We start from the raw sequence: 25,489 nt of genomic DNA on the forward strand, positions 1-25,489 counted from the left end.
ACCTATGAAATCATAGCCCCCTCCAATCCAACCCAACCCCAGCAAATACACTATTCAAATACAATCTGTCTCCAATCAGGATTTCTTTTTTGTTTCCTTGAAAAAGAAACACTGGCTTATTAATGAGACCATGGTCTGGAAGATGGGGGGGCGGTTTAAATTTTCTCAGGCAATCCATACTGTAGACTATAGAACTAATAAAAATTTGTAGAAGTTGCAGAGAGGATAACTGAGACTTGATGTGAGGAAAATCTTCCAAACCAAGAGAGCTGCCCACCAAGTCTGGTCTGCTGTTTAGGGAGGTGGTGGGCTTCCTCTCCTATGAGGTCTTCAAATAAAGACTGGATGCCTGACCATTTGCTGAATTTGTCATAGTTGGGATTCCTTTTTCAAATATTGATTAGACTAGATCAGCATTGAAGTTCTTTCCAGATGTGGAATTTCTGTGATTGTCTCATAAAAACTCAGTGTTGTGAGGAAGATCCAATTGTAACTGCTCAACTCTAACTGACTTGGCATTGGAATCTCCTCACTTCAGTAGCTCTGTGTCTGTAATAAGAGTGCCCTCTGTTCTAGAGAGCTAAGTCCTTCAAAGTCCACAGGTGCATCACTTGCAAAGTGGCAAGAAGGAGACCAGCTAATTTCCCAAAAGAGGGATGGACAAAATCAAAGCCAGATACCTGGTTAGGTCATTAGAGAGGAGTGGAGGCAATGTAGTGGAGCTTCTGGTTCAAGATCAAGACAGTCAGTCAGGCTCAGATCCTCTGTCTATGTTCCAAGGTCAACCTTTGGAGATGAGCATAAAGGACAATGAACTTTCCACTCTGAGTTTTCCATGGGAGTCTTGTTCAAGAGTTTCAGATCACATGGTAGCATGTACCTGTGCCTTCCAGGTCCACTAGCCCCACCGAGGACTAAGTTTCTACAATGGTTCTGCTGTGAGGCTCCCTACATGAGCTTGCTGCGTGATAATGTGTCAGAGCAAGGAGTGTTGGATTTTGATCAGGGAGGCCACCCAGTCCAACCTATGGATTTCACAGAAGATGAACCTGAGCCCCATAGAGGTGAATTGACTCCCACAAAGGTCAGCTAAAGAGATAGAATTTGAATTCATGTCTTCTGACAGCAAACCAAGTATTCTTACCTCTTTACACAAATTAGATAGTGCCTGCAGACAAAAAAAGTGTGAGCCTTCATTACAAAGAGGGAAAAGTAATAGTCAAATTATTAATTAGCCCATTATGTACCTTCAAAAACAATGAAAATCAGTTGTTTTAAAAATCCTGAAGGCAACAATGCTATATATGAGGCAATGGAAGGAGCACTTAATTTGTCATGGAAGGATCTTATTTTGATTCCCATCTGGGCTAGTGACAACTTGGTCAACCTCCAGGAAATCACTTGCTCCTTGTGGGCCACAATTTCATCTGTAGAATGGGAAGGACTGGTGGATTGGACGTTTTGTTCAGGTCCATTTCAGCTCGAAATTCTGTGATTATAAATCAATATCTGTTTGAAATTCCACATTATATTTTACACTAGTTTTGTTCATTTTATGTCCCAATATTGTACTTCATTTCCATGGAGCCCTCTGCCTGCACCTTCGTCATATTTCCTCTACATCTGTGTTGAAAACTCCAACTCTTTTCAAGGCCGAGGTTAGGCACTGCTTTCTCCACCAATCCTGCCCTGATGCACATATGTACTAAACATATCTCACCCTTTCATGGATCTATCATGCGGGCAAAAAGATGGCTTATACAGTAATCCCCTTGCAATATACCAATAGAACTATTCTGTATAGATTAGGCATTAATGGACTGCTATCTCTGAAGAGATTTCAGGAAGTTCATGATTTTTATATATTTTTATCAGTTTTATTTCAATCTCATTAATTTTCTCTGCATTCTTATACAGTTTTATTTAATGAATAGAATAATATTATTATGAGATGGGGTCCATAGACCTGACCAGACACCAAAGAGGTCCATGACACAAAGAAGTTTCAAAACTCCTAATGCAGACAGAACAAGGAGCATTGTGAACACTGAAAAGACATCTATGTATGGGCATCAAGACCCCCATGGGACATGGCCTTGAAAAATGCTCAGCATGAGTGTGAAATCCTCAAAGCAGAGGATATTTAGCCTTTCCAAATTAGAAAAGGAGAAGACAAACAAAACCCAAACTAGGAGCAAATGTAAATATTTATCGGGGGGAGGGGGGCTGTTTGCACCAGCCTCCATTGAGGCTGTAATAGAATCATAATGAAGCCCTGAGATTACTAGACCTGCACTTCTGGTGAAATCACAGCTTTGCAAATTTTCCATTTTCTCCCCTCCATGACAGTTAATTCAACACTTCAAAGTGTAGCTGGCAAATGAGGCGAAGAGTGATAAATGATGCTCTGAGACTGCTGAAATCGGATCCTGGGAAGATAAAAGCCAGGCCAACTCTGACTGGCACAGCTGAGACAGTAACAAAGAAAGAGAAAAGAACTTGAAGAGGGCAAAAACTGGAGAAGGGGAAAACACCTCCCAAAATATTTCAAAAGAAAGACATCAACCGCAAGGAAGGAGACAAAATCCTTTTTTGATGTGGAAAGGGAAAGAGACAAGAGCCAAATGAATAAAACATGCCATCCTGGAGGAAAAACAATAACAGAAAAGGGGGAGGGGGCTTGCTCCTTTCTGAGAGAGGGAGCCCGACTGAGTGTGCCTGGGCTCTCCCTCCAGGCAGCTGCACAGCCTATCCCAGCAGGAATGAGAGAACAAACCTCGACCCCAAAGTGTTTGTTCTAGAAGGCAAGTTAAGCTGTTCTGAAAAGGAAACAAAACACCTGGCCAGACGACTGATCACCCTGAATGCATTAATAACTCTTCTAGGAATGATGGGAGATGTGGCTTTAACCACAGTCTTGAGAAAAACATACCCCCCACCTCCATATTTGCCAAGTTGACATTAATAAATAGAGTGCCCCCATGAAATTCAGAAAAGGCAAGCTTCAGCAAATAGTACCTGACATTTATATAGCTCTCTAAAGTATACAAAGTACTTTGGCCATATTATCCTGTTTGAGGGGCAGGGAGGTAAGTGGAGAGGGCACAGCACGCAGAATCAGGAAGACCTAGTCTCAACTCCTGCCTCGGATCCTGCCAGGCAAGTCACGTAAGCTTTCTCAGCTTCAAATTTCTCATCTATAAAATGAAAGTGTTGTAAACAATGGACTTCCAGATGGAAATCTATGATTCTAAGTTCCTTACAACTGCTCTGGGAGATAAGTGTGATGGGTCTTAGTGTTTTTTATGATTATATATCATTTTACGGAGAAGGAAACTGAGGCTGGGAGTTTCTGTGGTTTTCCCAAGGCCATATAACAAGTGTCCGAGGTTGAAATTTTAAGTCAGGTCTTCCTGATGCTAAGGCCAGTGATGTGGCACCACAGCACAGGGAACACAGATTAGTAGGGAACTCATCTGTTCACCACAGACCCATACACTTTAGAATTCCCCAAAGGACATGAGGAATAACTTCAAGTTTTATTTGGCTACCTGTTCTGATGAGGCAGCTAGGTGGTGCAGCGGATAGAACACTGGGCTTGGAATCAGAAAGAGTCATCTTCATGAGTTAAAATGCACCCTCACGTACTAGCTCTGTGACCTTGGAGAAGTCACTTAACCATGTTTGCCTCAATTTCTTCCTTTGTAAAACAAGCTGGAGAGGGAAATGGCAAATCACTCTAGTATCTCTGCCAAGAAAACCATAGACGAGCTAATGAAGAATTGGACACAACTGAAAAGAACTGAACAACACCAAGTTACTCTGATCATGTGAGGCGGGGAAGAGCCTATTAATATTCTTTGGGCTGTGTAGATGTACTCTGTATGAACGAATAACTGCGGGTGCTAAAATGGACTAGGTTAGCTGTGTATGAATTCATTTAAATCTCTTTTGATAACACCTTTCTCTGGAACTTCACCCTACAGTTACAAAGCAATGTGCCTGTCATAATTTGTTTTCTCTGCTGTCTTCCTCCACCAGATTGTAAGCTCCTCGAGGGGAGGAATTGTCTTACAGCATTTTTTTTTATCCCTGGCACTTAGCATAGTGTCTGGCACATGGTAGGTGTTTAATAAATGTTTACAGACTCTGATTTTGAGATTCCTTATGGCAAAGTAGATGGAATGCTGTAGTGGAAGTCAGAAAAGCCTAAAGTTGAATGCCTACTTCAGCCATTTCCCAGCTCCATGAACCCAGTCACTTAAACTGTCTGAGAATAATTCCTTCTCCGAAAACGGGGAGAAATATACCTATATCACATGGTTGTTGCGATTTTACAATAAGATATTTGTAAAGGATTTTGCAAACTTTGGAGCACTACAGACAAGTCATCTTTCTATAAGATTATTATTAATGATGTCATTCTCTTCAATGGCAGTCCAGTTAACATGGTCCCAGGACAAGTTGCCTTCTTGGAGTTTTTAATTTTATATTTTTTAATGTTCTGCGGACTATTGCGCAAGTGCTTTTTGTAATTAAGTCGGGATGTGAGCCCATTCTCCTAAGGTCATAAGTAGCATCTTTGGGACAACTCCAGCGGCAGCCAAGGGGATGGGGAAAACATTCATTACTCTCTCTGAGGACATCTTGAGGACATGAGCAGTGCCTTTTAGGAAGGAAATTCTCAAAGACTCACATACACACCCTTTCCTGACGTTACTTTTGAATTGAAAAGTATGCCATTAATTGTAGAAAGAGCCGCACTTTCCACCAAAGGTTGTGTGTGTGTGTGTGTGTGTGTGTGTGTGTGTGTGTGTGTTTATTCTTGTCACTGTTGAATCATTTCAGCCATGTTCAACTCTAGATGACCCTACTCGCAGTTTTCTTGGCAAAGACATGGAGTGGTTTCCCACGTCCTTCTCCAGCTCATTTTACAGATGAAGAAACTGAGGTAAACAGCATCGAATGACTTCCCTGGGGTCACATAGATAGTAAGTGTCAGAGGCCAGGTTTGAACTTAGGTCTCCCTGATTGCAGGGACAGCTCTCTTTCCACTGCACCATCTAGCTGCTTATGTAACTGTGTTCCTACAGGGAAAAAAATGGTTCTCAACCCATGTTTTGTGACATTCAAAATTCCATGAGACAGGGGCAGCTAGGTGGCGCAGTGAGTAGAGCACTGGCCCTGGAGTCAGGAGGACCTGAGTTCAAATCCAGTCTCAGACACTTGACCCATGTACTAGCTGTGTGACCTTGGGCAAGTCACTTAACCCCAATTGCCTTGCCAACATAAAATAAAATAAAATAAAATAAAAAAATAAATAAAAAAAAATTCCATGAGACATTGCCAGCCGTTCCTAGAAAGGAAGCATGGCTACCACTGAAACATCTGATTTTTACCTAGTTTGTGACCTCTCAGCACTACTTCTACAAGGCACTAAAGGTTAAGATTTTCAAATTGGAGAAATGAGGTAGAAGGGTCTTGGAAGTTATGAAAACTAAAACTCCTTATTTAGAACAGTTGGAAAGACTCAAGCATGCCTTTGGAACTTCTTCCAGTTATTCAGAGCACAAGCTTAATTCATAAATAAGCGCCTTTAAATGGTTGCCTTGTACAAAGCATAGATTTAAATGTTACATATCTAATGGCATATCAGCCAACAGATTAAAATAAGCCTGTTTACAGAGACAGAGGGATGAGAAATATTTATAGAAAAAACCCTTTCAAATGATACAGAGAGAGAGTCCAACCAAAACACAGTCACAATTTCAGACACCATATGGCCAAGTGTCTGCTTTAATGACCTAATGTCTAAGTGAAGCCTCAAGATGCAACTTCCCTGGATCCTTTCCCTTCACCCAAAAAGCAACAATGCTTCTCGATGCTGCTCACTACAAAGCAGTTCATGGGGGAATGGCATCTTTTATTCATGCCAGAATCATTACAGACTTTTCTCCAAATCATGACCCTTGGAAGGCCTTTCTTTATTGAGAGCTTAAGCCCCATCTGATGGTACTCAATAAGTAAACTGCAAGTGAAATGAAGAAGCCAGATTTCCTGGAGAACCCTAGGACTCTGATGTGGAAAAAAAGTGGCTGAGCAGCTTCCATGACTAGGGTACCATGGCCATTTCACTGCTAAAACCTGAGCCTCTGGGTATGCTGGGAGCTGGAATTTAAACCAAGATATAACCACTCAAGGCTGAGGAGGGAGGACAGGAAATAGTTTCAGTACCAAAGGACCCACAACTAGCCCTGTAGCCCAGCTTCTAAAATGCAAGGAATAAGGATGAAAATGAAAGACCTCTTTTCTTGCTAACAGGATCATGGATATTAGGACTTTGTGGGTTCAAGATCACAGCCATCAATAATTCTCATTCTAGGGGCAGAGCCAAGATGGTAGCTGGAAAGCAGGGACTTGCATGAGTTCTCCCCAGGTCCCTCCAAAAACCTATAAAATGGGTCTGAACAAATTCTAGAGCTGCAGAAACCACAGAATAGCAGAGGGAAGCAGGGATCCAGCCCAGGACAGCCTGGATGGTCGCTGGTTGGTCTATTGAACAGAGCTGGGAGCGGATCAGAGCAGAGCCCAGAGTGGGCTGCTCCCAGACCAACCAGAATGGGAGCCAGGCAGAGGAGGCCCTAGCACCCTGAATCAGTGAGCTGTGGCAGCTACGAGACTTTGCAACCCACAAAAACCAAAGACAACAGAGAAGGTTAGTGGGAAAAGCTGTGGGGACAGAGTGAAAGGAGTTCACGGTTCAGCTACCACCCATGGGGCACTGGAGGTGGTGTAGCTCTGAGGCTGCTTCCAGAGCCACAGTTGCAGTTGCTTCTGGCCCCAAGCCCACCTGGTGGGAGGAATTAAGTGGCAGATCTGAGTGGGAGTGCAGAGCCAGCTTGGATCTGAGTCTGGTCCAAGTTGGCAGTTCTTGGGGGAAGAGGAGTGCTGGTGTGGCAGAGCTTGCTGTGAGAAATAGCTCTGAAAACAACAACACAAGCCCTCAAGCTTGGGACAAAGTACTGTCTACTCTATAAGCAGTCACACCCCAACAAAAACTCAAGAGTGAAGTAGTTGGCTGGGAACATGGCCAGGCAGAGAAAATGGACTCAGATTCAGGCTCAGACTTTGGAATCTTTCTTTGGTGACAAAGAAGACCAAAACATACGGCCAGAAGAAGTCGAAAAAGTCAAAGAGCCAACACCAAAACCCTCCATGAAAAACATGAACTGGTCTCAGGCCATGGAAGAGCTCAAAAAGAATCTGGAAAAGCAAGTTAGAGAAGTAGAGGAAAAATTGGGAAGAGAAATGAGAGTGAGATGAGAAAACCATGAAAAAAACAAGTCAATGACTTGCTAAAGGAGATCCAAAAAATACTGAAGCAAAGAACACCTTAAAAAATAGACTAACTCAAATGGCAAAAGAGCTCCAAAAAGCCAAAGAGGAAAAGAATGCCTTGAAAGGCAGAATTAGCCAAATTGAAAAGGAGATCCGAAAGTCCCCTGAAGAAAATACTACCTTAAAAATTAGACTGGAGCAAGTGGAAACTCGTGACTTTATGAAAAATCAAGATATTATAAAACAGCACCAAAGGAATGAAAAAATAGAAGACAATGTGAAATATCTCATTGGAAAAACCACTGACCTAGAAAAAAGATCCAGGAGATATAATTTAAAAATTATTGGACTACCTGAAACCCATGATCATAAAAGAAGCCTAGATATCATCTTTCAAGAAATTATTAAGGAGAACTGCCTTGATATTCTACAGCCAGAGGGTAAAATAGAAATTAAAAGAATCTACCCATCGCCTCCTAAAAAATATCCCAAAAAGAAAACTAGGAATATTGTCACCAAATTCCAGAGCTCCCAGATCAAGGAGAAAATACTGCAAGAAGCCATAAGGAAACAATTTGAGTACTGTGGAAACACAATCAGAATAATACAAGATCTAGCAGCTTCTACATAACGAGATCAAAGGGCTTGGAATATCATATTCTGGAGGTCAGTAGAGCTAGGATTAAAACCAAGAATCACCTACCCAGCAAAACTGAGTATCATGCTCCAAGGCAAAATATGGACTTTCAATAAAATAGGGGACTTTCAAGCTTTCTCAGTGAAAAGACCAGAGCTGAATAGAAAATTTGACTTTCAAACACAAGAATGAAGAGGAGCCTGAAAAGGTAATCAAGAAAGAGAAATCATAAGGGACTTACTAAAGTTGAACTGTATTGTTTACATTCCTACATGGAAAGATGATGTGTATAATTCATGAGACTTCAGCATTAGGGTAGCTGAAGGGAATATACATATAAACATAGAGGGCACAGGGAGAGTTGAATATGAAGGGATGATATCTAAAAAACATCAAATTAAGAGATGAGAGAGGATTATATTGAGAGAGGGAGAAAAAGAGAGATAGAATGGGATAAATTATGTCACAAAAAAGTGGCAAGAAAAAGCAGTTCTGCTGGGAGGGAAGAGGGGGCAAGTGAGGGGGAATGAGTAAATCTTGCTCTCATTGGATTTGACCTGAGGAGGGAATAACATACACACTCAATTGGGTATCTTACCCCACAGGAAAGAAGGAGGAAGGTGATAAAAAGGGGGGATGATAGAAGGGAGGGCAGATAGGGGGAGGAGGTAATCAAAAGCAAACACTTTTGAAAAGGGACAGGGTCAAGGGAGAAAACTGAATAAAGGGAGATAGGATAGGAAGGAGCAAAATATAGTTAGTCTTTCACAACATGAGTATTGTGGAAGGGTTTTGCATAATGATACACATGTGGCCTATGTTGAATTGCTTGCCTTCTTAGGGAGAGTGGGTGGGGAGGGAAGAGGGGAGGGAATTTGGAACTCAAAGTTTTAAAAGCAGATATTAAAAAATAAAGTTTTTGCATGCAACTAGGAAATAAGACATACAGGCAATGGGGCATAAAAATCTATCTTGCCCTACAAGAAAGTAAGGGAAAAGGGGATGGTGGTGGAGTGGAGTGACAGAAGGGAGGGTTGACTAGGGAAAGGGACAGTCAGAATATATGACATCTTGGACTGGGGGGGTAGAAATGGGGAGAAAATTTGTAATTCAAACTCATAAAAATTAATGCTAAAAACTAAAAATATTAAGTAAATAAAAATTCTTGTAAAAAAAGAATTTTCATTTTACTAGTACTTTTTTGAGCTGAGGCCATATTTTATTTTTTATTTTAAAAAAATGATCTAAAAACTCAACAATTTTATTTTATCCAGGAAAACCATAAAAATGTCCATAAATTTATTCATTTAGGTATTTAATCATTCACTTATTTATGCAATCATTCATTCATTTGTTTGGCTTGGACCTATGACTTCATCTGTTTCAGGAGCTTTCAATGAGGAAACTCTCTATCAACTGTGATCAACAGTGACCACACAACTTAACACAGTATAAAATTACCCTGCAAATGGAGAGATAAAGAACCTTTTGACATAGAACCTTATATTAAAAACAAAATAATCTAACAAACAGTGATCATATCTAGGTCTATTTTGATCAAAAGCTAAGTAATGGGATTGCATAATATTCCATGGAAACACAAAACAGTCCTTGTTAGACTACAGGTGCAGAAACGGACCCTAGGACCCTACCTAGCATTGCCTGGTCTTAGGGAGAGACTGAGGAACCCTGGTGAACTTTGCTTCATATTTACATAAGCAGCTTATTTTCTATTGACTAATCATCTCAAAATGTGGAAGAAAAGAATAGGTCAGGGATGGGGAACCTGAGGCCATTCAAAACTGAGTCAAGGGGCCACACTTGAGGACCTAGAGGACCACATGTGGCCTCAAGGCTGCAGGTTCCCTACCCCTGGTGTAGGCCATAAGCCAAGGGCTTGGTGGGGGGGGGGGTCCATGAGGGGCAGGGCAGTCCACTGTTCCACTAACACTATGAGTTTGTTCTGAACTTTGTTAGAAAATTGCATTGCTGAGAGATCGCGCCTCAGTATGAATGACGAGCAAACCCTGAGGAGACTTTTTCTCAATATAGTTAATTGTTGGGTAGAAAATGGCTACCCAAATTACCCTTATATATTAACTCTTTCTTCAGCCTAATGAAAGAAAATGCTTAAGTTTCAGCAGTAAACAAAAGGTAACTTCTGCAAGGAATCTGGCCCTCTCATAGGTCCTGAATTCTGAAAATTTTCTTTCTCGTTTAATAAATCAGTTGCAAGCCTAAGTTCAGGAAAGCTGCTCCAAATGTTCCGTTCTTTGGTGATGACATTGGAGTATAATCAAATACTACAACCAGCCAAGTTACAGACAAATACATTTTTTGCCTTGTTTAAATATCCATAATAGAGTTGAGTAACTATGTAATGATTTCTAGGCCTCTGGTGGTCCATATGTTCTGAAAAGAGTGTTTGTTGTTAGAGTGGTCCTTCTCAATGTCTCAATTAGAAGGAAGAGATTCATCATCTCTCCATTCTAAATTAGGAATCCTCTTTGGGAGAGCTGCTTAAGTTTCAGGGTGAGTCCCACATTGATCTTGGGAAGTATACAGAATCTGCTTTTTTTTCTTCATTCTGGTTGAGACCTATAGCTTCACTGATATGGAAATTCCCTCCACCAATGCAGAGATCTTCTTGAATTTTTATTCCTGGGGCATTGATTGGCCACAGAGGTGAAGTGGCATATGCCCTGGATCATGAAGCTGGTATGTGTCAAAGGCAAAACTTGAAGCCAGGTCTTTCAGGCTCTAAGGCCAATCTCCATCTACTACATTGCTCATGCTGCCTCCTGTCACAAGACATTGATACCTCTCTCAGAAGTCTCAATTATATTTGTGAATTACATAAAGATGTTGCAACAGGCATCAGATGATATGGTCTGTTTGCCAAAACCAACACTATATCACTACATGCCACAGAGACACTGGTTACAGAACCATAACAAGGCTAAAGCTGGATTGCATGACATAGTTTGAAACAGAGAACACACTTGATGGTATTTCCAAAGAGTTTTGACAGACAGATAATGAAAACCAGTGAAAGGGTCTGGCCATTGGTGAAACAATTGGCCTTGCTGGGACTACAGACCAGGAAGTGAAGAACAAAAAAAATGGAAATCATTATTTTTCAATTATCAAACCTCAAGCAATGCCTTTGGCTTATCTACACAGAATTTAATTTCCAAGCAGGGGGCTGATAACTATTCATATCAAGTATCTGTCCAGGAATGGATTCTAGTGAAGGCATAGAATGCCAAATTGGGCTAGTTGCATATCTGTGTTTAGGACTAGGGTCATAACATGTTCACGACCCTTGACCATGGCCTGAATGGGTTCCAAAGCTGCTTCTTTCTTTGGGACAATTGAATCAGGAGCACCCGAAAGTCAGAGGGCTCTCCCAGCCATGACTGTTTGGACCCACATACAGGTGACTGAGCTTGTCCCAAGGGGACCATTTCACTGGTCATGGATGGTGCCAAAGTCACAACACTGTGAAGACATGCTTGACTTGGAATGGTTAAGACTTGATTGAAAATAGTTTACCTTTTGTGCCTGGGGAAGCTGAAAAATAAAGAACAAACAAGAAAGAAGAAGAAAGCCATCATTACACAATAGATTCATTGGAAAGGCGAAAACTGATTTTGCTATAATTTGCATATTGTGCAATGAGAATTATTTTAAATCCCAGAAAAGTAACAAAATGAAAACAAAGTCACTATAAGAAACAAAACCAAGGTTCTGATCAATTCTACCTTGTGTCCAAAGCACTCTCGTAACAATGGACAGTTTTTGTTTCATTTTTTTTTGTTTTTGTTTTTTTGTTGTTGTTGTTGTGACAGGACTTGTGTTAAGTAAGGATGAGGATATGGCCAACAGCTTGGTATCCAGTGCCCTGGGACGAGAGGATTAACTGTCCCAGCAACATAAAAGCACCAGTCCCAATACTGAAGTCTCATTTTCTTGGATCCATATTTAATAGATTTAGAAGCCAGCTTTGTTTGGAAGGTCATAGCATCATAAGGCAAAAGCCAGAAGGAACCACAAAGGTATTCTAATCCACCTCTCTCATTTTACAATTGAGGAAACAGACCCAAGGAGGAATCAGTATTCTCCACTATGAAACTAGTAGACTGGGCTAGATGGACCTGGAAGTGTCTCCTGGCTTATAATCATGAGTCTAGGATCTATGGCAGCAGGAGTTTAGAGACAGTACCCTTATCCCTGTACCCCAGAAATTCTTCAGACATTACCATTTAATGGGAATAAGACATGATGAGTTGCGAAGGGAGCATTTAAAGAGTTGGTCATTTGGCCCAACCACAGAAAAGGGAAATGGAGATTGCTACAGTTAGTAGAGGGAAGGGAGAAGATACAATGAGAAGTCAGTGAGAAAGGTGAGCCCCAGTCTAGAAGCATGAATTTCTTTTTCCTTATATCAATAATCAGTGTCAGATATCTATATTATCTACAGAGATATCAACAGTTTAATTAGATACCAAATCCCAACCAGTTAAATTCACCCAAACATTTTCTGCACAACTGCTGTGTACCAAGCACTGACCTGAGCACTGGGGACACAAACACAAGAAACGAAATGTCCCTTGCCCCCAAAGAGTTTCTGTTCTCCTGATGGCCAAAGGTTACTGTCTGATACTTTGGTTACAGCTTTTCTGAGATATATCTTGGGAAAAGTTTTATAACTTGGGGGGAAATAAATATTACTTTTGGACTAACAATTGAAAATAGTTGACATACTTTTAACACCATACAATATATAGCAAAACTTATTGATCCCACTTTTAGAGGGACTGGATGAGTCATTTTCATTAGAAAGAACAGATTTTATGAATGGATGCAGAAATCCCAGAAATGGAAACTTGCTCTGTCAATGCAGGTTGACATCTTTCCTCCAACTTATTATCATAGAGACTTGCCTAGAGCACAAAAAGTTTGTTCAGGGTCACACTGAGTATGTGTCAGAGGCAGGACATGAACTCAGGTCTTCTTGGCTCTGAAGTCAGCTCCCAGCCTCTAATAGCATCCTCCTTCTCAGATATTCCTTTAGGATACCACTGACATTAACAGGGGTAACTGGGTGTTGCAGTGGCCAGAATGTCAGGCCTACAGTCATGAAGACCTAACTTCAAATCTGGACTCACTTACTAGCTATGCAACTCTGGGCAAGTCACTTAACATCTGTCTGACTCAGTTTCCTCATCTGTAAAATAAGATGAAAAAGAAGATGGTAAACCATTCCAGTCACTTTACCAAGGAAACCCCAAATGGAGTCAGGAAGAGTCAGACACAACTGAAAAACTGAAAACCTTTTACATAGTACTCCTAAGAGTAGAAAACACTTTTCACACCTGATTTCATTTTATTCTCAGTATATTCAGAAAACAGATTTGCTTCGAAGGTCATAAAATTATCGAGCTAAACCTGGAAGAGAACACAGAGGCCATTTGGTCCAATTTTTCATTATACAAATGAGGAAACAGAGGCCCAAGGAGGCCAAGCAGCTTGTGCAAAGTCACACAGAGAATAAGGGGCAGAGGGGAGAGGGGAAGGCAGTAAAGTGTAAAAAATTGGGGGCTAATATCACTCATGTCCTTGGTACAAAAAGAAAGGCAGTTCTGATTTAGTTTTTCTTTTAGGCAATGTGACAGAGGCTGCCTGGTATGGCAGAAAGAAGACTGGTTATGTCAGGTGGTGAACTAGATAGCTTCTGAGGTCTCTTCTGGCTCTAAATCTATGACCTGTCCAAAGGTCTATGAACATTATTAGTCACATTTGACAGCTGAGAAAAGCACAGCCAATCCAGGTTAAGTGACACGCTCATCGTCAGGGTCAGGAAGTAGAAGAGGTGGGTTTCGATCCGTGTGTCTCCAGACTCTTAAGACCAAAGTACTTACCACCATACCCAAGTCTCACATTGTAGCATACAGACCTCAAACATACTGGGACTTGCACTGTCAGCCTACTTTTTCTAGTATCTTCAAAAACTAAACAGCATCAATAGTCAGTGGAGAATCATATTTAAATGTAAGCATTAGGCATTTATTAGTGAGTGGCTAAGCAAATTGTGATACATAAATGTAATGGAACATGTTGTGCAGAAAAGAATGAGGAATATAGAGGAGCATAGAAAAAAACCTTTGTGAATCGATGCAGAATGAAGGCAGCAGACCAGTGAAACAAAAGACACCAGGACTACAACAATGGACAGAGAAAACAACCACCACAAAATAATGGAAAATCAAAGTTGCAAAACTGACAAAAACCAAATTTGGCCCCATTCAAAGATGCAATATAAGAAGTCAATTTCCCTTACTTGTCTGAAGAGGTGGAGGTGCCTATATATTCATATATACAGATACACACAAACACACACACACACACACAATGCATTTATAGTTTTTTTTAAAATTTCCTTCTCTTCTATCTCTTTTTCTCTTAAAACAACCAAAGCTTTGTGATATAGGATAGCTATCTAGGACATGGAAAAAAAGGAGGGATACAGGGTGAAACCTGGGTGATGTAAAAACAAAAATAGCATTAAAATTTAAATTTTTAAAGTAGTGTTTGCACGTACTAAGCACTTAAATATTTCATCAACTCACTCTTTTTTGCACTAATTATGTGTTCTTATCCCTTGGCTATCCTTCCTTTTCATACTATAGAACGTTCCTTCTCCTAGTTAACCTACACTGTCTTGAATCCATATTATTGAGGAAACTGCCTTAGATTATTTCTATAGTTATGTATCTGATGGAGAGAACACTAATAAATGATTAAGGTCTTTATAATACCAGAGGCTTCTGCAGTCTGGTTCTGCTCTACTCAAAGTGGAAAGCAAATGCCCTCATTGAGGAATCCCCCCAAGAGTTTGGGGAGGGAATGTTACCCCTACAACTCAGAGGACAGAGACACAGGCACTTCTGATTTTTCCTTTGTGTTTGTAGCCATTTCAAAAGGCAATACAATAGTTCTTTCTTTATTTTTCCCCATACTCCATAGACCAATTGGTTTGAGATTCCATCCCTTCGGATTATGTCTCTAGCAATGCAGACTGTGACCTATCTGCCTTCCCACTGATTTAAAACATTGGGAGTGTAGGAGAGAGTTAAAAATGTGATATACACTAAAAAAGAACTTTTCAAAAATTACTAGTTTTGGAAATATTAAATATCCTTTAACACAGTGAAAAAGAAACCTGGTGAACCAAACATTCCAGGATGATAGATGGCTGTTTCTTTAAGAACATGTTTGTGTTAAATGTAGCTTATAGGGAATAAATTGCAAAGGTTGTCATGGGAATTACCAGCATTTGATGAACTGTAAAGTAAATAGCAAAGTGAAGGCCTCTTTAAAATGCTGGGCTGCAGAAGAGAGCAGACTTGGGCCTCTCTGAGCAGTTGGTTTCTCCTTTGTGTCTGGAAATTTAGATTTGGGGGAGTAGAGCAAATTTTGACATACCCTGAAAAGTACAGGGGGAGGAAAAACAGGGACAGACTATATGTTCATAGAGTGGTCTGCCATGTATGATTGGTATTAGCTTCTCCCTGTATCATGTATGTTCCTGAAGAAAGAATGGATGGAGAGATAAAGGAAGATTTTTCTACAAAAGCTGTTCATTCATGTCACTTACAGCCAAAATAAAAAAAATCAACTACTGGTGCTCATAAATTTTGGACTGATCATAGATTTAGAGCCAGAGGAGACCTCAGAAGCTATGTCAGTCAACCCCTTCATTTTGCAAATGAGGAAACTGAGATCCAGAGAGCTAAAATGGCTATATAACCCAGGTCCTCATAGGACCAGTATTTTTTCCACCATACCAGGCAGCCTCTTTCATATTGTCCAAAATAAAATAATGAGAAAAGTTTCAGAATCCTGAGTCACTAATTTAAGTTAGCTCATATTTCACCATGGTCACTTCTGTATGGGAAAGAACCACTCTGATTTATCCATCATTGAAGATCAGTTTATCTTTAAAAAAGGAAAAAAAAAAGATCTGAAGGTATTAGTGAACTGTACGCTGAATTTGAATAAACAATGTAATAAGGTAAATAAGAAACCAATGGGAACTTGGGTTGGATGAAGAGGGTGTCAACATCTAAAGATATTTGAGTGAAAGCTCTGGACAGCGTTGGCCCTGCTCCAACTACATCAACGGTAAGATTTTGAGCCAGAAGTTACCTAGAACATAGCAGATGCTTAATAAATGCTTCTTGATTGATTGATACTTGAAGTTATTTAGTCCAATCCCATCACTGTATTGATTAAGGTAAGAGGTTAAATGCCTTCTCCAAAGTCAGATCTGAAATAAAGGTTAGGGCTGATATTTGAACTTGAGTCCTTTGACTACAAGTTCAGTGATGTTTTTTCCCATTCTGTTATGTTTTCAGTTCTTGTTGAACATTTGAAGAAGGGAATATGTGATCTGGGAAGCATCCAGAGGTGGGCATCTAGGATGGCAAAGGGCCTTGAGTTCATGCTGTTTGAAAACCAGGTGATGGAAGTAGGTCTGTTTAGTTTTAAGAAGAGAAGGCTTGTGTCAGGGAGGATGATGTTATCTGTCTTGGAGGGGATTGGATTTCTTCTACTTGCCTCCAGAGGCAGCATTAGGAGAGTTGGATAGAAACTGTAAAGAGGACAATCTAGGCTCAATGAAGGAATAAATTCAAAATCGAAATGGGCTGCCATCAGCAATAATGGGTTGCCTTTCAATGGATCAATCAATAAATGTTTATTAAGTACCTACTATGTTCCAGTCACTGTGCTAGCACCAGAGCTGCATTTGAGGACAGCGAGCAAAACTGTGTAACCACTTGTTGGATGCTGTCAAGGCAATGCTAGTTCTGGTGCAATTTTGATTAGATTACCTCTATGGGGTGAAGTGGGAGCTGACATCTCTGAGATTTTGCAACTCTGACATATCTGGGGGCCTCCCAGGTGCTGTAAGCCTAGAAGGTGAATGACCACTGCTGTCCTCCTTCATCATGGTGGAGATGTGACCCTTGATTTACCAAGGTTATGCAACCAGAAAACAAGCTCTGGTGAGTTCTATGAAGGCTTCAAGGATGGGCTCAGTGATGGACTTTATGTCTGTCATCTGAGGACCAGCCTGCATAATTCCAGAGAGCCACAAAACAATGTTAGCAGGATGATAATGAATTGGAGGGGGAGGGACAAGAGTAACTCTGGAAGACTTTTTCTACTTACATATGGCATGTTATAGGTGTGGGTGGAGGGAGTGCCCAGATAGGTGGTAGCAAAGTTTCTCCAAGGATTGGAGTCAGGAGGCACAAGGTGTATTTTCATGTCTGTTACTAACTAGTTATGAGACTGTATTAAAGTTATTTAGCCTCTCTGGAACTCAGCTTCCTCACCATCAAATGAGGCAATCAGACTAGATCACCTCTGAAGTCTCTCACAGCCTTAAGACTCTATGAGCTTATGATCTATCCACTCTCCCTTATCACACAGTTAATACTCTGAGAGTCCCAAGACTTCTTTGGCATGAGGGTCCTCTCTACCACTCAAGATTGCTACATGTCGAAGTCCATTTCTTTCATGTTTTGTCAAGACTTAAAATGGCATCCCCTAGTGGCCATTTCCTTTGCATTTTGCTAAATTGGTCTTCTGAGAGAAGCACAGTCTAAAATGTGAAGACAATCTATGTCTTAAAGGAGGTTACATTCTAAAGAGTCAGCCTTACAAGGGAGTGTCAGGCAAAGAGAGAAAATTTTGGCCTAGAAAGTTAAAGAGATGGAGAGTACAGCAATAGAGTAGCGTACTGACATAGTACATTAGTTAGAAAATTGTTTCAGGAGACAAAGGATCTGGGATCAAATCCTGTGTCTGATATTTGCTACCAGTGTAACTTTGGACAAGTCATTGAACCTCCCCAGGCCAAAGTTTCCTCATCTATTGGGGGGGGTGACTAGATTACCTTGGGGGTCCCTTCCACCCCTCCATATATGATCCCTTGGACCCTTTCCAACAGGCAATAGGGGGCAGTTAGGTGGTGCAGTAAGCAGAGCACCGGTCCTGGAGTCAGGATGACCTGAGTTCAAATCCAGCCTCAGATGCTTGACACACTTATTAGCTGTGTGACCTTGGGCAAGTCACTTAACCCAAACTGCCCTTTCTCCCCCCCTCAAAAAATATACTACAAACAGGCAATGGCAAAATCAGTTTTGTAATGGTACCAAGCCACCCCAGCATAAATAGGGGATTTTTCAAATGCTACATATGAGAAATTAAATTAAGGAACTAATGTTCAAAACAACACAGCTCCCTAGGGAGTATTCGAAGGCCAAATGTGCACTGATGTAATTGGCTACCCACCGCTTAAAGCCAAAATCCAGACCTCCATGGGGCGAGTCCATTTGTCAAACTGCCCTTTTGCAACAAGCTTTTCTTCTGAGTGCTCACTCCCTCCATGGCCCAAATAATCCATGCCTTCTCCCATATTCATAGACATGTTATCACTTGTAATGTGGCACTTGGGCTTCTCTTCAGAAATAGAAAACTAGATCACTAATATCCCTCCTATTGCACAATTAACTACTTGAGCACCTGGGAGCTGGTGCAGATCCTCCAAGTCAACACGAACAGGATCTGCTTTGGAATCAGAGGATCCGGGTTCAAATTCCAGCTCTGCCACTTACTACTTATGGGATGTTGGTCCCATCACTTCAGTAGTTTAGGTCTTGTTTTCCTCCTTTTTAAAATGAAGAGGTTGGACTAAATGCCTTTTATTCTTTTAAAGAAATAATTAATTGTTTTTTGTTGGTTTTTAATTTGCTGGATGAATTCTGAGGACTCTTCCATCTCTAAGTCTATAACCCAACTGTGTACAATGAATGCATTGTTAAGAGAAAAAAAAGTCACCACTTGACCAATCACCAAGTCTGACAACATTAACTTGGATCATCATCTCTGGTCTTTGTAGCATCCAGAGATGACGAGGAGGAGGAGGAGGAGGAGGAAGATGATGATAATGGTGGTGGCAATGAAATTGATAATGATAATGGTGGTGATGATGATGATGATGATGACAGCTAGCATCTATATGGCACTTCTAGATGGGCAAAATGTTTTACATGTATTATCTCTTTTGATTCTGATGATGACCCTGTGGAATAGGTACCATTTCCATTTTAACAGATGAAAAAAATGAGGCCAAAAAAGGATAAGTAATTTGCCCAGAGACACACAGTTAGTAAGTGTCTGAAGCAAAATTTGAACTCAGGTTCTCCTGACTTTTCTCACCTTCCTACCTCAAAAATGTCATTGTTAATCTACCCTCATTGGGCCCACATGTGGCTTGATCAGAGACAAAGACAATGTAGTGGAGTAATACACTTACTCTGAAATCAGGGGGACCTGGGTTTGAATTCTATCTCTGATGCTCATTATCTGGTTATGGGCAAGTGCCTCAACTTCTATGAACATCAATGTACTCATCTCTAGAATGGGGATGGCAGGATCAACCTCATGGGATCATGGCAAAATTAAGCATGCTTATCACTTTACAAAAGTTTGAGCATCATCTCATGTTAGTTATTATTTCTTTTCTAGTCTTGGTGGCCCCCGATTGTCTCTCCACCCATTGCCCTGCTTCTGCCTGGTACCCAAAGCGATGCATTTTTAGGATAGATAATGGTCTGGGGGGAGGGGAACAATACATACACATATAAGTACAAATGCCATCTGTATACAGAATAATTTCAAAGTAATTTTGGTGGTAGTGTGGCTAATTAATTAGTCAGTTAATTAGAAAATGCCTACTATATGCCAGGCACTGTGTTAGGTTCTATGGATCCAAAAAGGGGGAGCTAGTACCAGTTCTCAAGGGACTCACAGTCTAATGACAACAACTAGTAGAATTAGGAAAGACTTCCATGATGGCACCTGAGTGAGCCAGGAAAGGAGCCATAGGTTGTAAGAGGTAGAGGAGAAGAGGGATTGCAGTCTGGGTATGCGAGCCAGAATGTACAAATGCATGGAGGTAGGAGTTAGATTATTAGGTATGGGAAGTGGGAAGCAGGACAAGTTTTCTGAAGTTCAGAGTGAATCTTGGGGTTATGGGGAAAAGAAAGGGGGCAGAGTATGAGCAGTCTAGAAAGAAGATTGGAGGTAGATTATGAATGACCTTAAATGACAAATAGAAAGATTTGTACTTTATCTTAGAGAGCAATGAAGAGCTCAGAAAGTTTATTGAATAGGAAAGTGATGTGGTTTGTTGTTGTTCAGTTGTATCTGACTCTCTGTGACCCTGTGGGCCATAGCTCTGCCAATACTGTCCAAGGGGTTTACTTGGCAAAGATACTGGAGTGAGCTGTCATTCCATCTTCAGAGAATGAAGGCAAATGGAAGTGAAATTAATTGTCCTGGATCACACAGCTATTAAGTGTCTGTGGTTGAATTTGAACTCAAGTCTTCTTGGCTCCAGGCCCAGCACTGTATCATAGATGCCTCAGTGATGTGGTGAGGACCATATTTTATATATACAGCAATCTGATGGTTATATAAAGATGACATTTGGAAAGGAAAGGGACTTGAGGCAGGGGACTAAGAGGAGTCTTGCCATAGTGCAGGTGAGAGGTGCATGATAGAGCATGATAGCCATGAGTGGAAAGAAAGGCAGGGATGTGGCCATATAAGGAAGCTGAGGCCAACATGGGACTGCCCTTGTGGACATCACTTAACCAATGCTGTGCCCAGAGCAAGGAAGTCCAATAGGTCATCAATCTGATTATATGAAAATAACTGAGAAGGTTCTAACCCCTGCTGAGATATCCTGGACTTGCAGCTCAGTCATTTGGGAAACTGTAGCTTTTCTGAGAAGTGGAACAGGATCCCTTCTTGGCCCCTGCCTTGTTTGACTTTGAGAGATAAATAATAAAATGGGAATTTGGCACTAAGGAGACCACTAGCTCTATGTTCTTATCTGAGAGACAATGCTGGGCTCACTTTCTTTCACTTCTTATCCTTGTGCTATTTCACTGACTCCACTATATCCTCATGAAGTGCCCCAGGGCCAGGATGCCTCTTTGTGATGTATACATCCCAAATGGGCTAGGGATTATCTTTGTTGCCATCTCTTTGAACAACCTGCAGTGAGAGAAACAAAGGAAAAACATCGCTCTCTCCACAGGAGTACTAACTCTGTCTTCCAGCAGATGCAAACATCTGTCATGTCTCTACAATAATGGATACGATTCGCTTGTAGACTACAAAAGGCATGATAAAAAATTCACTTCCATCAAACTTATTGGGTCATATTTCAAAACATGGCACAGTAATTTCTGGTATTCTTGGATCTACACATGACTTTCAGGACCATCTTTCCTCAGGATGTGCTAGAGCCAGCTCATAACAGCTCAGGAGAGCTGATCATTAAATTTTTCATATGCTAATTTACACATAAGTAACTGGTCAATGCTTCAAATCAGGGCTGAATTAATTGACTTATTGTTTTGTTGATTGTCCAGACTTAAGAAAGTAATTGAGAAAATGTTAATAATACTGATTAAACTTAAAAGCATGTTGTAAACATTTTTTTCAAAGTTTCAGGAAACTTCTGGTGTTTCCCCAATTTTCTCTAAAATTTGGGAGAACTTTCCTTTGGCAATACTGAAAATCCGTCTTCTGGAGGGCAGTGTCTGTGGTTTGTAGTCCCTGCACATCCACATAACAGATGAAGGGCAAAGGCTTGTTAACTTACTCGAATTCAATTGAACTGAATAGTATTGCCTAGTCACAATTCACCCAACTAACTAGATCATTTCTGTGTACTGATACTCAACAGATAGATTCAATGTGAGAAGCAGTGAGGGTTCATGACTACACCATTAAATCTCCTGCCTCCATGCCATTGTCCAGAAAATGAAAGATGCTCCCTCCTCACCTCTACTTTTTAGAATTCTTAGTTTCCCTCAAACTTCATATACCACCTCCTCCATGAGTTGTTTCCAGATTCCCTCCCATTGCCAATGGCCTTTCTTTCTGGAAAAATCCTGGATATAATATTGCTTTTTAGGGATATTCACAGTGTGGGGGAAAAAATACAAAGCCAAGGTGTCAAGGTTAAACCAATAATGAGACAATACAGTATAGGCCAAGTGAAGGGGACCCCTGAGTTTGTTTGAGGTGGACCATGGGGCTAATCTGAGAGATAAATCAATGATTGAAATATAATCTTAACCTCTTGCATGTGGAAAATGTAGGTTAGGTAAGGAGACCAGAACAGATACAGTTTGGTGGAAATTTCAAGTCCATTGAAGTCTTGTTTCTCAAGTCAATCTCAACCTCCAAAGAATCTTCTAGACACAGTAGTAGAAAGGGTCAGTGAAGTTGTGATTTGGTATAAGATGTGACAACAAGTTAAGTCTTCATGAGGGCAGCACCCCCACCCAGCCTTTGCTTAGAGGCAACACAGGCCACAATAAGTCTGGTGGTCCCAACAAAGTCTATGGGTGTGCTACAATTAATCACAGAAATAGCAGTGCTCACCTTGTTACCAATGGTATTAATTTGGTGAGAACACTTCTATCAGTGAGCCTGAGTTTCTGAGCCATAGAATCATCAACTCTCTAGACCTTTGATGAAATAGACCAGTACAGCCTCTCCCAACAAGCATTAATGTGGCATCTTTTCAGGTTGTCTTTTACTTTTCTCAGTGAGAGAGAGGAAGCAGTAATGGCCTCATGGACTCTTAGTTCAGTGGTCAGGCATCCTGGGCATTCTCCCCATCCTTTTGTGGATATAATCTATCAACCCTGAGAGTGGACTAATGAAACAGAATCTCAGTTTTCAAAGGATATGGAAGGTCTAGTTGACCTTCCCATTACAAATTACTCAAGTTTGCATTTAAATTCATGCTTTATCATCTATGCTAATCTAAAATCCTGTTCTAAAGACAAACCAAAGATAAAAACAACAGCTGTATCCACTCTGAATCTTCTTCTGTTCATCAGCTTAAATTTCCACTGGCTTATCTTAATTTCATTAATTCATCCATGTTTTTCTCTGGTCTAGGAATAAGACTGAGATTTCAGCTCAAGATCTGTTTCCACTGATTTTTGTTGTATCCAGGTTAAATAGATTTGATTCAATTCATTAAGGTTATTAAGTGCCCACTATATACCAAGCTCAGTACAGGGACTGGTGATAAAAGAACAGAATGAAAAAAGTCCCTGCCCTCAGGGACATTCTATTGGAATGGAATTATCTTTGTTTTTTAATTTAGTTATTTTTATTTAGCTATCTATCATATATCTAAATATGGATTTGTTTGTTGGTTTGTTCACTTATTAAGGCTGGGTCTCCTCATTTGCCCCCAGGCTGGAAATGTAGAGGTTACCCACTGATCCCACTACTAGTTTACTGGGGTAGGGTTTGATTTGCTCTGCTTCCAACCTGGGCTAGTTTACCCCTCAGTAGGCACATTGGTGCATACACCCCCCCCCAAGGGCTTACCAAATTGATGACTACTACCAAATTCCTGAACTCAAAAAATCTGCCTCCTCTTCCCCAATAACTGGAATTTGGCCATAGCTAGCTCAGTGTTTGGGAGGCTCTGAAGCAAAGTGTGGGAGAGAAGAGAGGTCTACAGAGCCATTGTGCTGACCTCATTGTTGTATGCCTGTGAAACCTGGACAATATACCAGCACCATGGCAGTTAACTGAATCACTTCCATTTGAATTATCTTAGGAAGATTCTGAAGATGACCTGGCAGAATAAGGTACCAGACACTGAGGTCCTTTCTCAAACTAAATGGCCAAGTATCAAAACTCTATTTCAGAGAATGCAACTCTGATGGGCTGTCCACAATGTTCAAATGCAAAATGTACACTTGTCAAAAAGACTACTCTATGGAGAATTCACACAGGCCAAGCATTCACCTGGTGGTCAGAAGAAGCCATACAAGGATACCCTTAAGGTCTTTCTTAAGAACTTTGGGATGGATTGTGTGACATGGGAGACACTGTCACAGGATCACTAAGCATGGCATGCCCTCATGCAAGAAGGTGCTGTGCTCTATGAGCAAAGCAGAAGTGAAGTAGCTCAAAATGTGACATGTGGAAATTTAGAGAATCCATCCCAAATGTTCATGTGGACTATTTGTGCCCAACCTGTGGTAGAATATTTTGAGTTCATATTGATCTGATTAGGCACAGTCAGACACACTGTAACTTGACTCTGGCATAGTGATATCATTTGGGTTGTCTTTGAGAATGAAAGGCAACAACCAACGAACCAGTTAGGATTTCTAAGATTAAAACAACTGGCACTTCTTAAAGAATTCAAGCCATAGACAAAGAAATGTTGATCCTATATACTTCCCAATGAAAACTGAGCTATTGATTAGCTAGGCAGTGGGATTTCAGTGTATTCGACAAGGTAGTTGAATGGAAAAGATAAAGTCATAAGGGCTGGATCTAAACCCTGGTGCGCTCTAGCTCTCTCTCTCTCTCTCTCTCATTCTTTTACTGCATGTATGACTTTAGGCAAATCTCTTAGCCTCTCAGAGCCTTAGTTTCTTCATTTGTAAAATTTGGGGTTGGCCTCTGAGGTCCCTTTCTTCTCTAGATCTGACCCTTTGTTCTATACCTCCCCAAATTATGATGTATTTACTTATATGTTGTCACCCTCAAAGACATAAGTTCTCTTAGGCACTGCTGGAATAGTTTATCATTTGGCTTTTATGTCCCCTGGCACCTAGAGCAGAAGCTTGTGCACAGTAGGTATATGTCTCTCTTGTCCTCTATGTCTTAGAATTGTTAGATTCCTACAAAGCTAGTCTTCCACAAACCTGTACTGTTTTTACTCAGAAGAAAGAAATGTGTGTCAAGGGGCAGGGCTGCCTAAAGCAGTCAACAAAGGCAGACTTTTGTAGGATTCTGGAAAATGTGTATTATTAATAGACAGACTTGAACAATTCTCACATTACATATTGCTAAATTCCATCACCAATGGGAAAACTCCATGTCCTTCACTCACTACCAGGACCTGAAAATTCTCACAGTAAAATAGTAATTTCTCATCAGGCACGAACCCTGCACTGTATCGGTGAATACGTTTCTAATTAAAATGGTCATTCTTCAACCTCATTTGGGGTGGTCACTTGGCTCAAAAGTGATCTGAGACGGGATGCCAGCAATGGGAGAGGCCAATGTGTGGCGACTCTGAACTCCTTCTGCCCTACTGAAGAAATGGGGAGAGAAGATGTGGGGAAGTCCTAAATGAAATATGACAATGACCAAATAAAATACCATCTATCCACCTCATGCTTTCTTTGCACAAAGTCTGTTGGCCAGGTCTTCACACAGCAAACTCACAAAAGGGTAAAGAGCTGGGTAGAGATGAGTGGTGAAGTCTAGATTGACTCAGACACAGAAAGTGAGAGAGTCTTTGGGGAGCATTCAATGGAAGAGTCCAAAGCAAATGCAGATCTGGGCAGCCCTTCCTCTGAACTCCCATACTGC

The 25,489-nt window shown here is 40.8% G+C and overlaps 1 protein-coding gene across 1 annotated transcript in view; it reads right to left on the reverse strand.

Moving 5' to 3' along the window:
* CACNA2D3 (calcium voltage-gated channel auxiliary subunit alpha2delta 3) overlaps window positions 1-25,489 on the reverse strand; it is a 748,342-nt gene that overhangs the window by 315,517 nt on the left and 407,336 nt on the right. The window contains exon 12 of the mRNA XM_036739688.1: window positions 11,531-11,548. Within this exon, the coding sequence (XP_036595583.1) occupies window positions 11,531-11,548 (18 nt within the window). The remainder of the gene's footprint in view (window positions 1-11,530; window positions 11,549-25,489) is intronic.

The sequence above is a fragment of the Trichosurus vulpecula genome, chromosome 9 (assembly GCF_011100635.1).
Source record: "Trichosurus vulpecula isolate mTriVul1 chromosome 9, mTriVul1.pri, whole genome shotgun sequence".
Lineage (NCBI taxonomy): Eukaryota > Metazoa > Chordata > Mammalia > Diprotodontia > Phalangeridae > Trichosurus > Trichosurus vulpecula.